The following is a 13,931-nucleotide window of genomic DNA, read 5'->3' as shown; positions in this document are numbered from 1 at the left end:
AGGTCTCACACGTGTCAGAGGGGCATCTCCTCCCCTCCTCCGGTGCTGGCCTTTCTTACCCAACAGCCTAGATTCACAACAGTTCTGGGTCAAGGCAGGCCACGACGGTGCACATGTCAGCACGTCTGCTCAGGATGGAGCCAGGGGTCCCCTTAGTGTCCTAGAGGAGTGGGCCCAGGACCCTTCCCTGCCAGGCCTGGTGGCTAGGAAATCCATCCTGGCCTGGGAATGCTGGTAGAAGTCACAGATGCCGAGGGGGGCTGCTAAATGTCTTTGCCCTTGTTTACCCTCAGGTGGTCTTTGTTTAAGTTCTTTCCAAATTTCTCACTGAGCTGTTGGATCAGGTCTGCCAGCTCCCCGGTAGCTTGAGATTTCTCTTCTAGAAGCTCATAGCGCAGGCTGGAGATATCTTGCTTGATTTCCTTCAGTTCACCTGCAAGGACAGATGAGCTTTTGGTGAGCATGAGGAGGCAGAAGGGGCTCATTCCTCATACGTTTGGGGCGCGCATCTTTCTAGCACAGCATCAGGGTGCTGGGCCGGCCCACGAAGGGTAGAGGTGAGGGCACACGAGTGGTGTTTTGACCTAAGTCCCACCCAGCTCCTGCCACTGAACAACACATCCGTCCATTTAAAACCCTCCTCTTCCCCTTCCTGGTCAAGCTCTTTGTGAAGGGTTTCAGATAGATGGGGGAGTCAGGAGCAGGGCTGTGCCTTCCCAGCGCCTGTTTCAGACCATGCTAGAATGTTGGCCTCGGAGCCATTAAAGGCAGATTTCAAGACTCCGAGCGACACCGTCATTAACTGGAACGATCATTCTCATGATGCTCCCTGTTGTGTTCCGTGGTTGTCATCTGCAGAGGAGAAGCTCCCAAGCGGGAAGGGACGGGCTCCGCACCATGCACGCGGTAGCCTGGCAGGAGCAGGGTCTGCCCCGACCATGCACACCGAGCTCTGTCGCCGAGGCCGCCGCCTCCTTCCATAGCAAGGGGGCCCCGGGGGGGGGGGGGGGGGGGGGGGGGGGGACTTGCCCTGGTTTCCACAGTGAACCACGTCGGTCAAAATCCACCTGGGCCTGGGCTGGGCAAATCTTTTAATGAACTACAAAGAGGACTCAAAAACATTCTTTTCTGATATTATAGATACTGGACTTGCCTCAGATGGGAGGCCGGTGCCCGGTTATTCCTATCTCTTTTCTCCGTATGTGTTAGGGACAGAAAATGCAGAGATCTTAAAGGTAGAGGTTGGCCAATTTTGACAAACGCATACATCCCCTGTTTCCTTTTCATGGGGTGCTCTCCTGAGCCCCGGTTGCATGGTATAATTCTAGTGGCATGAAACCTGGCAACCCTGCCGTTGGTAATCAGTTATGTTCCTGTCGATCACAAGGACGCACTGCTCGAGGTGGCCGGCAGGCCACCTGGTGGTGCGTTCCAGACCCAGCCTCAGGGGTGTCTGAACAGCTGCTGCTCAGCCCCTGGGCAGCATCAGCCCAGGAGTGAGTCTGGCCGCTGGGGATCTTCAGGCTGCCTGCTGGAGGCTCCAGAAGGAAGCAGAGGGTCACTAAGGGACCGGGCTCTTCCAGTACGCCCGTGGCCTGAGCGAGGGGGACACTGAGTGCCTTCATTCATAGAGGAGGCTGTTTCGAGATAGCAAATATTTGTCCTGTGTGTCTCATGAAGATTAACGACCTGGTGTAAGGTAATTTGCTTTTCACTTAAGAGTAACTGCTTATGGACTGGAAAATCACCCAAGCAATGAAAATCATGTAGCCTGCAAACTTCAGTGTGCATCAGAATGACCTGGGGCTTTTACCAAAATGCACAGCCCGCCAGGCCACCCCGCAGATGCCGATTCCTTAGGCCTGGGTGCGGTCCGGGATGGGCGTTTTTAACACGTGATTCTGAGCTGGGGGAATACTTCGAGAAACACTGTGGGCTGTCAAGTTCTCAGGGCCTGGAAGTGAGACAGGGTGGTGGCAGGATCTGAAAGAGGTGTCCCGTCTGCTTACGGCTCTCTGTATGTGCACCCTTGGGATGAGGAATTCCAGGCCGTCCTGCACCCATGGGACGTGATGGGGAATCGAGGCAACCATTGCTGCACTAGGCAGGATTATTACCAGCCCCCTGCCCCCAAAGAGATGACCAGGTCCTAATCCCTGGTGTCCCATCTGAGTATAGTCACTTTACATGGCAATAGGGAACAAGGGTCACAAATGGAATTAAGGTTGCTCATCAGCCAGCTTTGAATAGGGAGATGATTTTGGGTTATCCAGTCTAATCGTGAGTCTTTACAAGCGGAAGAGGAAGGCATGAGGGGGTCAGAGAGACATGAGGACAGAACAGGAAGGAATGTGGCCGCTGGAGAAAGGCTCGGGGCTGGGGGGCTGGTTCTGGGATGAGGCGGTTGTAGGCAGCCGGAGGGGGGTGGTGGTGGTAGCCCCAGCCCACAGCCAGCGAGGGGACAGAGGCCATCACCCCACAGCCACATGGCACGTCCTTCTGCCCACACCTGAGCCAGCAAGGAAAGCGAGCTCCCCCCGGGGCCTCCAGACAGGAACGCAGTCCTGTCCACACCACCTCGATTTTAGCTGGGTGAGACCTTGCCCCACTGCCGACCTGCAGGAAAAGAACCCATCACTTACCTTCGTTGACTTCGTCACTTTCTCTATCCACCTGGGCCTTCAGGACGTATCTTTTTATGAGCCGCTTCATGATTTTCTGAAATGGGAGCACAAGGAAGGGGTCAGACAAGCCTGGCCAAGGACAGAAGCAGCCTGCATGGTATATGTATGCCCCCCTCCCCCCCACAGAGAGCCCGGTCAGCAGCTGGGAGAGCCCCCATGCTCGGTGCCTCTCTTCTCAGGGTGCCTCGCCTGTTGGGGGAACGTGGGCCTGTGTCTGTTTAACCTCTTGCCTAGGATGACCCTGCCCCAGGGACGTGAAAGCAGGACACTCAAGGGTGGGAGGCCAAGCCAGGGAGAGTGACAGACCATCACTTAGTGCTACTGGGAGGTCCTATGCCCGACTCCACCCTGACCTTCTTTGTGACCTTAGCCAGTCATGTCCTCTCCTCGGGGCTTAGCACCGCGTCAGGACCAGGCTGGACAAGTCCACTGTACCTTGGAAAATTCCTGCCAGGGGCGGAAACAGATAGAGCCGGGCCTCGGGAGGTTTTGCCAGCAGCCCACTCCCCTGAGAGCCCGCATGCCTGACGCCCGCCTGCGGGTCGTGCTGGAAGGGAAGGGGTCGGCCTGCAGCTTCCGTGTATTACGCACATATGGGTTCTTTAAGCAAATGAGGAGGTGGGAGTAAACACTTCAGAGACACCAAGAATAGAGCCAAGTGTGAGAAAGACGGCAGGAGGTGAACTTTGGGTTTTGCCAGCTGGTCGTTGGTGGATTCCTGGGCAGTCACAGGATTTAGCAATACTCGGATAGCTGAGACTTCTGAATCTTGCAAGGGCTGAGCAACTGGCAGAGAGGGAGGGATTCCCTGCTCCTTGCTCATCCCTTCCTGTCACCTGCTCACAGCCGGGGACTCAGGGGACTGAGGCAGCATTTTCTAGATGGGAGGGACCTGAATTCTGTCCCTGGCCATGCCGTGTGTGGTCAGGCAGGTTACTGAGTTCTCCCCAACTATGTGGGCTCAGGAAAAGCTTTTTGTAAGCCGGGGGAGTGGATGGCTGGGTGGCAAAGAGAAGGATTTAGCACATTCTTGTCATCAGCTGCAGGTTCTCTCAGTGCCTTTGATGGCGAAGACCTCAGCCTGGTGTCTCCAGGCTGTGTGACTCCAGGACTCTAATGGAACCTGGCAAAGGCTGTCTGGGGTGAGCCCTGTGTCACCTCTAGGCCGCTGCTGCCCCCCTCAGCCCTCGGGCTGCTGGTCTCCTCAGCTCTGTGCTTTTGAGTTGTGATCTTATTTCGGCCGAATCATGAGTGAGCAAGTTGTCTTCGTGCTACCCTCTGTCAGAGAGGCCTGGGTCTTGCCGTGTTAGTGGTTAAACTGCACTGCTAGATTTCTTCTTGACATTCTCCCTAGTCCCTAAGGCAGGTTACCCAAGTTGTATGAATAGATGCCTTTCACGGGACTCAGTAATGCTCTTTTCACTTTGAACTGTAAAACCCACACAAAACCAACGTTGTCCCAAGCCAGTTCTCAGGGAAAAAAGCACAAAACCCCAAAACCCAGACACCCAGGTATCTGAAATTCTTCCTGAATATAGAATTCAGAAGTATTCTGCAAAGTTTCAGGCTAAAGCCAGTCAAGGGGATCTAGTTAAAGTTTGTTGCCATTTTAAGGAAAACCTCAAGAATTAAGGGTTCCTTAGTTTCTGGATTCATCAGTTGAAGAACCTTTATATGTGTGGGGTAAAAGTATAAGCTGGAGGTGGAAAGTGGAGAGTTCAATTTTCCGCGACGGTGCTGAGTCGAGACCTTGTACAAGTGTGGCAGTGATCACGGTCTCTCCCTGTGTTGGTAGCGCAACACAACTCAACCCGTTATTTTAAAAGATTCCCCTGTGTGTTTATTATCAATACACAGTGTGCCCCGCAAACTCCATTTGTTTTGAATAGGTGAGACCCCACTCACAAGCCCCCTTCAGTGTGGATGGGCCTCTGGGAGGAGGGGAGAAAGGGTGAAAAAGAAACAAAGAAACACACATATTGAGTATTTCCAGCAGACCAGGAGTCCCTTTAGCCTCCTTGACAGAATAACCTCACTGAATCCTCCCAGAAACCTGGTGAGCTTGGGAAAGTTGTCTCCATTCATAGATGAGGACACCAACGCTCATAGAGCGAGGTGACTTCAAGGTCACACAGCCTGGAAATGGCAGATCTGAGATGTAATCAAAATGGAAACCAAAGCTGGGGCTTCTTCCAACCTTCAGGAAAAGGTTATGTGCAAGACGCTTTAGGGGATGAGATGCAGGAAACCGCTGCTCGTAGCTACCTACTTGTCCTTTAAAAAGGTTTTCTTTTTTCTTTTTTTTAAAGATTTTATTTTTTATTTATTTATTTGAGAGAGAGAGAATGAGAGACAGAGAGCATGAGAGGGAGGAGGGTCAGAGGGAGAAGCAGACTCCCTGCCGAGCAGGGAGCCCGATGCGGGACTCGATCCTGGGACTCCAGAATCATGACCTGAGCCGAAGGCAGTTGCTTAACCAACTGAGCCACCCAGGCGCCCTTAAAAAGGTTTTCTATGCAGGAGGAAGCCTCAGTTAGATTTCGGAGGATGGATGGCTTTGTTCAGTTGTTACCCCTTGGGATATTTCAGTAAAAAAAAACCTGTTACCCTTGGGGAAGAGGGTCACCGGTATGTCATCTTCATGAGGGCTCATGGACCCTTCTTGAGGGCTCGCATGCTTCGTCTGAGCTAAGGCTTGCACGTCTGTGGCTCCAAGGGGAGAGAAACAAATGTCTGAAATTAAGCCCCTCATCATGTGTCAGGATTATTGAGGCTTAATATGGAAGCAGAATCTCCTGAGCACTGCAGACAAGCAGGGACCCTTTACCCTTCCTCCCACCCCCACTTCACTCCCAGGAGTGATAGATGCCTTAAAGGAGAGCAGTGTGACCGCCTAGCATCTGCTTAGAGACTTTGTGTCCTGATGGGCGCCAGGTTCCCCCTGTGGTGCGTACGTGTTAGACAACCTGGGGTATGTCAGAGAAGATGTGGTTAGAACTACCCAAAGTTCTCTTTCACACAGATGCTAGAGGGGATATCTGTTTTCAGAAAAGATGGACACCAAAAGTCTCCCCTCCTTCACTGTGTTTGGGGTAAAGGAATGGTCCTTTGTGATGGGTTTGAGATGTCTCCTTGCTATCTTTCATAGAGTTCTTTCACTTCAAGAAGATAATAAACTGTCCCCAAGTGAATGTGTCCCCATTGGTGTCGATTCCTCCGACCTTGTCCTCCTGCCCTTAGCAGGTGCTGGAAATGAGTGTAGCTGGTGACATAACTCAGGCCAAAGAACTAACACTGGAAGGGGATGAGGATGAGAGGCACAAGGGATCTGAATGGTCGTGACACTGAGATCCAGGGAAGGAGCCTCACAATTCTCCCTGCCCACATTCCCAGGGCTGCTGCTGGTGCTGGGAGGACATAGAAAGACTTTCTATGGAAGAGAGGCATCTCTCTGTGCAGTCAGAGTAGCTCAAGATGTAAACAAAGAGGACACAGATGGGACGCTGAAGATGGTCAACAAAGAATCTAGAGGGAAACAGTGTTGCCACCCAGGAAAACAGAAATCGAGGGACACTTGGAAGAAAGGGGACAGAATGGATCCCAGACATGCCATTTGTTAAACTAGGGTTTATCAGACACCAGAAATAGAAGGAATCAGCGTTGACGAGTTGTCTATTCTGTTTGCTTTGGTCTCTACAGAAAAGGCCACCTAGAGCATGAAAAGGAGGACTCCCCACTGGGTTTGGGGAAAGGATTGCACCACAAACACTGGGGCTCATGTGAAGAACCGACCATGCCTGGATTCTGCGGTGCATTTGGGATGCGGCGGGTTTGCTTTGCCCGAGAAGGAAATGCAGCTCTCAGAGTGGGAGTAGATGAGTCTGCACGCGCCCCAGCAGACAGGCACCCTGGATTTTGGAAGAGGTCACAGAGTGGTTCTGACGGGAGGCGTACTCTGACCCCCTCACCAGTATCTTGGTTTTGTTTCATTGTTTGGGTTCATATGAGCCCAGATTGGAAAAACAAAACAAAACAAAAAAACAACATTACAAAAGTAAGGGACCGGTTTTGTGAAAAACAGACTTCAGACCCCTGGAAGCCTAAGTTAAAGCAAAGCACGGAGAGCCTCTGGTCTGAGGGAATGGCCTTCCCTTACACCAGAGAACCCTCAGAAGTCGAAGGATTGACAAGCTTCAAATAAACATCTCAAGCACTAAGTCTGATCTACTGAAGAGACACAGAGGCAACGAGCTTAAAAACTCCATGAACGACAGGGCTTTTGTCTTACTGGGAATGCTACAGAATTTCTCAGAGCCCTGACAGTGTAAGGGCCTGTGGTTCTGCCACATGTCCTCGGGGAGGTGACTGCTCTGGGTGCAGCCAGGAGCCTAAGAAAGAGGAAGTGTGCCAGGCTCCTTCTGATCTCTGCACATTTGGAAGGTGCTTTGGGAAGAAAGTAGTGCAACTTGGAAGGCCACCAGTGGGCTCAAGAAAACAGAAGAGGCTTTGCCAGACCCTTGCCCCAGTCCTTCATTCTAGAAGATCCTCCTATACCTTGCCCCCTCCCCTCATGCTCCACAGGCTCAGACAGTTCTCAGGCAGGCAGGACAGGTTCTCAGCAAGGCTTGGGTGCCTAGGAAGTGTGATGTAGTAAAAGAGGGGTACCCTTGTGAGTCAGATAGATAGTTCAACCAGCTGTGGGCCTTCACCCCTGAGCCTCAGTTTTCTCTTCTGTTTAATGGGGTTAAAGCTACTGCCTCTCTCACTGGCCTTGGGTGAGATTACATCTGGGCTAGTGTCTAGCCTACACCCCACTGTCCTTCCTGCCATCTATTGCTTTACTCCTGTCTGAGCAGGTGATGGCTCAGGAAGGTGCCCAGACTTTACCTTGCAGGGCTAAGCACAGGGCACATGGGCAAATGCAAAGGGCTCTCCAGTTCTTTGCTCCCTCTCAACCCTTTCCCTCTGATGCTTACTGGCCCCGGGGTTTCCTTTCTTCTTTTCTGTGACAACTGTTTGAATAGATATCTGGAGGCTTTTCTTGGTGGATTCACAAAATACAGGGTGAGCAGGCTGCCCAAGGTCATTAGCAGCCTGAAGCCCAGTACCACCCAATCTCTGTAATCACAGCAGGAAGCTTTTGGGGATGTTGATGGCCACAGGGACTCAGCCAATGATGAGGGAAGACAGAAACAGAATCACCTCCAGGCTGCTTTTGAAAACAGTCTTGCTCCTAAAGGATTCATTCTGGGTAGAGGACATTCACCACATCATCAGTCTTCCTTTATCTCGGCAGCTGATTCTTCTGGAAACCCATCAGAGATTTGACCCTAACCCCTGAGGGCTTTCTATCTCTTTTGTGACACAGATAATCTATATTTTTCTCTGACAAGCTGAGAAATAAAAATCCTTCCACTGACCGATGGATTTGTGCTGTAACATAACTCAAAGCAGATCAAACTGGTCGGGCCCAGTTCTGCACACAATTAAATACAAGATTTGCCCGTTTCCAGTTTTTAGCCTGTGTCATCTCATCAAACTCTAAGTACTCTGAGGGATGAAATGTTTCTTAATTGCGCACTTAAATCCTCCTACCTGCATAGCTGGCTTCTGAAATATGGGTGGAGATACATTTAGAGACCTGCGTCTGGAAGATGCTAAGTCTCATTGCTCCCTCTGGGATGGTGGCACCAGGGGCACCGTACCTCCACCCCACGCATGCTCAGGGTGGCTTCAAGTTTACCTCTGATAAGAACTGATCAGCATAGGGGCACCTGGGTGGCTCAGTCGTTAAGGGTCTGCCTTCGGCTCAGGTCATGATCCCAGGGTCCTGGGATCCAGCCCCACATCGGGCTCCCTGCTCCTCGGGAAGCCTGCTTCTCCCTCTCCTCTCTGCTCGTGCTCTCACTCACTATCTGTCTGTCTCTCTCTCAAATAAATAAAATCTTTAAAAAAAAAGAACTGATCAGCATGGATAGAACTGCTGATCATTGAGAAGGGGAAGGCAGGAAATGAATGGCCTGTGCTTTTATAATCAATAATCCATAGTTGCATTTATCACTGGCTCATGGGCTGATTCAGATAAATACAGAGCAGGGGCATTAATTTCCAAAAGCAGCACAAAGGGCTGTAAGCATAAAAAGTCTTCTAAGGTTTATGTACAAGAACAGACTTTGGCAAGCTGGCGGTCTTAGGTCAGGTGCTCCGCGGGGACACCCATGTCCACCGAGTCGTGCTGGGTACCCTGTCCCTGCAGAGAAGCATCATGTCCCATTGCCTGTGTCCAGAATGTATATTGAATCTGTCTGCTTTTCTCCATCCCCCTACTCACACCCCAGTCCAAATCTCACTCCCTTGTACCTGGATGACTGTCCCGTGCCCGCTGAGCTCCAGCTGCTTTGGACCTGCCAAGGTTCTCCCCTCTGGCTTTTGTGGATGCCTTTCCCAAGCCTGGGAGGCCCCACAGGGCTGCCTCCTTCTTTGAGGTCTTAACTAACTGTCCTGTCCTTAAAGATGCCTCCCCTGATAACCACACCTAAGCAGGGGCTCTCTCTTACTCCCCATTTTTGCACCCTGTTGTTTTCTTCTTTCTCCTTTTATCGATTTGAGGTTATGTACTTACTTGTGTGTTACGTGTACTTTGTCTCCATCCCTCACTGGCCTGGAGGTGCCCCTATGACAGGGACCTGTCTCCATCCCCAGTGACTAGTGCAGTGCCAGCTACATCGTTGTTACTCAGTGCGTATTTGTTGAATGAAGGAAGAAATGAAGCTGTGTGCTGGGGGGCTGACGCAGCCCTGTTACTAAATCCATGTCTGGATAGTGTCCACTTCTGCCCATACCTGGGAAAGGTGTGGTTACCTGGTATCGGGTGGGCTTGCTGAAACTGTTATTTGCTGTCAGGTTTTCAGAATTCCTCATGCCAGCCTGGTAGCGAGTCTTCTGGGGGGGAAAAAACATAATAAATACTACACACACACACACACATACACACACACACACACACATTCATATAACATATGACAGCCATCTATGAACAGCACCCATATATGGGACTGTCCCTAAAAAGAGGACCCTCATGAAGCTGATATACCCACTGCTGCTAGGCTTCTTAGAACACTGTTCTTGGGACCTTAGTTCTGTAGGATGACTACAGGTTATAGAATATAGTTTGGTCAACTTTGGGAAGCACTGAGTTAAAGTTAGTAGGGGGTGTCTTTCTTCCCAGACTCCTGAGAGATTTTCATATGCTACTAAACCTTGAGAATCTTCAGGAGGAGGAGGTAATGGGCAGGGAAACTTTCTTCCCGGAGATCATTCTCCAGAAAGCTTCTGGGAAGAGCCATTCCTCTTTGGGGGCCACTAAGTGGTTGCCTCGGTGGGGGCATGGCTCAGCCCACAGCCTGCAGACCACCTCTGCAAGGAACTGTGGGGAGAAGGGCACCTACCACAGGCAGCCCCTGCGGGGGCTGCAGCTTTGCCAACGTGCCCGCAGATTCTGAAAAGCGGGGGCCCCTCACTGACTTCCCTCGTATCAGCAGCACCGTCTGACTCGAGCACGCCCGGTCCCCCTCCCCATCCCCATCCCCCGCCTTCTCTTGCCCCATAAACCCCATGCCACCTACCCTGAATTTGGAATTCAGCATGCCCATTTCAAGGTCATTTTCACAGCTTTTGGCCTTGGATTTACAGAGTTTTATGAGGCACATCTTGATTCTCATTATGAGATAATAAAATGATTTAGGACTTGGCACTAGATTGAAAGGAGCAGGAAGAGTTCTTCCTTCATCAAAGTAAGACAGCCAGAGCTTGGCTCGGGCAAATTTCCACTCCACATCTGCATCCTCCTGTGGGATAAAGGAAACAGCGCACCATCAAAGGCCACAATTGAACAGCGGGGTTCAGTGTGAGGCATGGGATGCAGGCTACATCTTCTGACGGCAGACTTCTAAACAGGACTGACTGAGGGTCTCTGGATGCTCTCCCTCTTTACGAAGGCCCAGCATGGGGAGTTCGCTTGTGCTAAAACCGCATGAAATTAGTCATCCCTAAGATCTCTACCGAACTCCTCAGGATTCGTTGTTGAAAACCTCAGCCTGTTCCTCCTCCCTGACTCTCCGCTGGGTATTTTCACAAACATTTCTCCACTTGCCACAAACCAGAGAACTTTTCTCACTGCCACTTAATCCTGTCAGCCCCCGAGGGCTCTGGGGATTCACGAACCACCACGGCATCGGGGTATTCATGTTCCAGAGCATTGCTGCCCAGTAGAAATATCACGTGAGCCACAAACGTGAACCACAGAAGTAAATTTAAATTTCCTAGTAGCCACAGGATAAAAAGGAAAATGGAACAGGCTCATTTTTCTTTTCTTTTCAAATTTTTATTTAAATTCTAGTTAGCTAACATATAGGGTAAAATTGGTTTCAGGTCTAGAATGTAGTGATTCATCAAAGATTACATTATTTTAAAGTGTTGTTTATTTATTTATTTTAAGTAATGTCTCCACCCAACGTGAGGCTCAAACTCACAACCCTGAGATCAAGAGTCTCACACCCTCCTGACTGAGCCAGCCAGGTGCCCCACAGAACAGGTGAAATTAATCCCAGTGATATCTTTTATTTAATCCAGGAGATCCAAAATGTTACCATTTCAGCTGAGCATCATTATAAAAATTCTTCATGAGATAAGTCACATTTTTTTTCCTATTGAGTCTTTGAAATCGGTGTGTATTTTTTATACCTACAGCACATTTCAATTTGGACCTGTCACATTTCACGTACTTAACAGGTGCATGTGGTGAGCAGCTCCCAGATTGTATTGTATCACTGCGTATTTCTAATTAGAAAGCATATTTCTGATTGGTCAGAGTGCTGCCACAGAGGATGTAAAGAGATTGTGCACGTGTCATTTAAGAGAAACAGACCTGACTGTAGTGAGCATGAGCTAGTCCAGCCGTGCTCTGTCCCTCGTAGCGGTGCTAGAGTTAAACCCCACATCTCTTACGTCTGACATGGTGTCAATGCCAGACTGCTGGGTAGGCCCCCTAACAGGTAGCAGGTGTGGTTCTTTTTTTTTTTTTAATTGGCAGGCTCTTTAGGCTTCTGTCCTAGTGGGGCGGTTTGAGAGCAGCAAAGAGGCATGGGATTTGGAGTCAGACAGACCTGGGCTCGCAACCCCTTCCTAGCTGCATGACTTCAGCAAGGGCTTGGGGCCTGCTCATCGGGAAATGGAGAAGATGCTGCCTCCTTCATGTAGCCCTGAGATCGGCACTGAGGTATGTGCTCCATCAGGGGGTGGGTTCCAGTCCTCACAGACACTAGCTACACTTCCAGGGACCGTGAATCTAGCAGGGGCCGAGCTGAGGCTGCTGGGAGGTGCCGTGTGATATAAGGCTATTGCCCGCAGGCTTGGCCATTTTGTTTGCTTTTGCTGAGGCCCCATCAGCACCTGGCCTGGTCTATGGGATATCGTATTGGAGTCATTTAGCCTGGAAGCTTTGTGAGGGCAGGACTTGCACCCAACCTCTGCTGCTCAACAGGGACGTGTGACAGGGACACTGTGACCTGAGAGGAAGGGTGGTGTAGTCGTGACAGCATGGGCTCTGGAGCCTGCCTCGGTTCCTGTCCTGCCTCTCTTCCTCCCTAGCCGTGTAGCCATGGCAGGTGGCTTAGCTGCTCTGGGCCTCAGTTTCTTCATCTGTAAAATGGCGACAAGAAGGCCTACCTCATAGGTCATATTATGAGAATGAAATGAGTTCATTTAATGTCAGACATTAGTAGGCCCTCAGTAAGTATTATTTTCATCTCCATAACTTAACACAGTGCCTAGAGTTCAACCTGTAGTCATTCAGCAAACATGTATCGAGTACCTACTGTGGCTGGCCTGGGCTGGGTAGGCACTGGGGTTGACCGTCCGTGCCCTTGTGGAGCACACAGTCTGGCCCATGACATGAATATGGTGAACTGCTCATCACCCAGTCTTTCACCTGGAGTTGTGCTAAGGGCTACAGGTCCCCTGGGTGTAGAGCTCCTGACCTGGCCCGCGGGGCTGAGGAGGCTGCCTGATGGTTGGTGTGGGAGCTGAGCTCCACAGGGTGACTAGTTCTCTCCCAGGTCAAGTGTGGGTGGGGTGAGAGTGGAGAGGAGTGGGAGTTAATGAGTAGAAGAGGCAGTGAGAAGTATAAACAGCTTTTCTGAGAAAGTTGGCAGGAAAGAGCAGGAAAGAAAGAGTTGGAAAGTGGGATCGAGGGAGGATTTTTTTAGTTACTTTTTTTTTTTTTTTTTTAAAGACCCAGAGTCTCATTTATATGCTGACAGGAAGGGTGAAGATAGGGGTGGAGCAGGGATGACGTGCGGTGGCAGCTCCTGAGGAGGCGAGAGGGCAGGGAGCCAGGGCACATGGGCAGAGCATCTCAGATGGAGAAGCTCCACCCACCCCCGCCCCCGCAGGAGGGCAGGCGGGGGCGTGGCAGGTGTAGAGGCAGGCGGGTCCGTGGATTTGGAGGGTAGGTGCTCAAGATCTGTTGGCTGAATAAATAAGTGTTCTCGTGGAAGATTTCACAGATGTGTACTTCATCAAAGTTCAGTGTGACCGGGGGTACCAGGCACTGTCTAGCGGCCTCGTTCGGCTTCTCAGGGCCCTTGCTCATGCATCACTGGGGAGGTGGGAGGGGACACGTGCTCTCCCCTGAGGAGAAGCCCAGAGCCCTGAGGGGAGGTGTGGGCTGCAGTGGGCTCTCTCCACCTCGGGCACAGTGCCGTGCTGGGGTAACTCAACATCACAGGCCCACATGACGTCCTGGCTGTGCCCAGTCCTGCCCCAAACTATTGGGCATCTCTCCACACTAATCCCATGGTTTCCGTGCCACATTCATTTGGACCAAAGCACGAAGTGCTTGCTAGGATGGGGCCCAGCACCCTCGGTGAGTGGTACAGAGACCTGCATGTTATCCAGGCACCATCTGGTTTCTCTTACATTTGGGGAAACTGAGGCCCAGAAGGGCAGGGAGGGCTGGTTAGCAAAAGCTCATCCACATAACTGAGCAAATATGTACACCATTAAAACATACGCTCATCCATGGACAGAGTGCTGCATTTTCCTGTGGGGGCAGGGGGAGAGCGGGGGCAGGCTAAGGTGCATGCTGGCTCACCCCTACTTCTTTCCCTGGTGCAGTCTACCCTCTTGCAGGCCAAGAATACCGCATTATTTCACCCCTCCTGCCTTGGCACATGTTGGTCCTACTGT

At 51.1% G+C, this 13,931-nt stretch overlaps 1 protein-coding gene across 1 annotated transcript in view; it reads right to left on the bottom strand.

Annotated features, from left to right (window-relative positions):
• Positions 1 to 263: 263 nt before the first annotated feature.
• The window catches only part of TRPC7 (transient receptor potential cation channel subfamily C member 7), a 148,607-nt gene continuing 134,939 nt past the window's right edge, over positions 264 to 13,931 (bottom strand). Inside the window, exons 9-12 of the mRNA XM_032425311.1 lie at positions 10,310 to 10,531; positions 9,546 to 9,626; positions 2,643 to 2,718; positions 264 to 433 (exon numbers count right to left, since the gene is read on the bottom strand). Of these exons, the coding sequence (XP_032281202.1) occupies positions 264 to 433; positions 2,643 to 2,718; positions 9,546 to 9,626; positions 10,310 to 10,531 (549 nt within the window). The remainder of the gene's footprint in view (positions 434 to 2,642; positions 2,719 to 9,545; positions 9,627 to 10,309; positions 10,532 to 13,931) is intronic.

This window comes from Phoca vitulina, unplaced genomic scaffold (assembly GCF_004348235.1).
Source record: "Phoca vitulina isolate PV1807 unplaced genomic scaffold, GSC_HSeal_1.0 scaffold32, whole genome shotgun sequence".
Lineage (NCBI taxonomy): Eukaryota > Metazoa > Chordata > Mammalia > Carnivora > Phocidae > Phoca > Phoca vitulina.
Note: the sequence above shows the minus strand (reverse complement) of the source record. Positions and strands in the feature narration are given on the sequence as shown.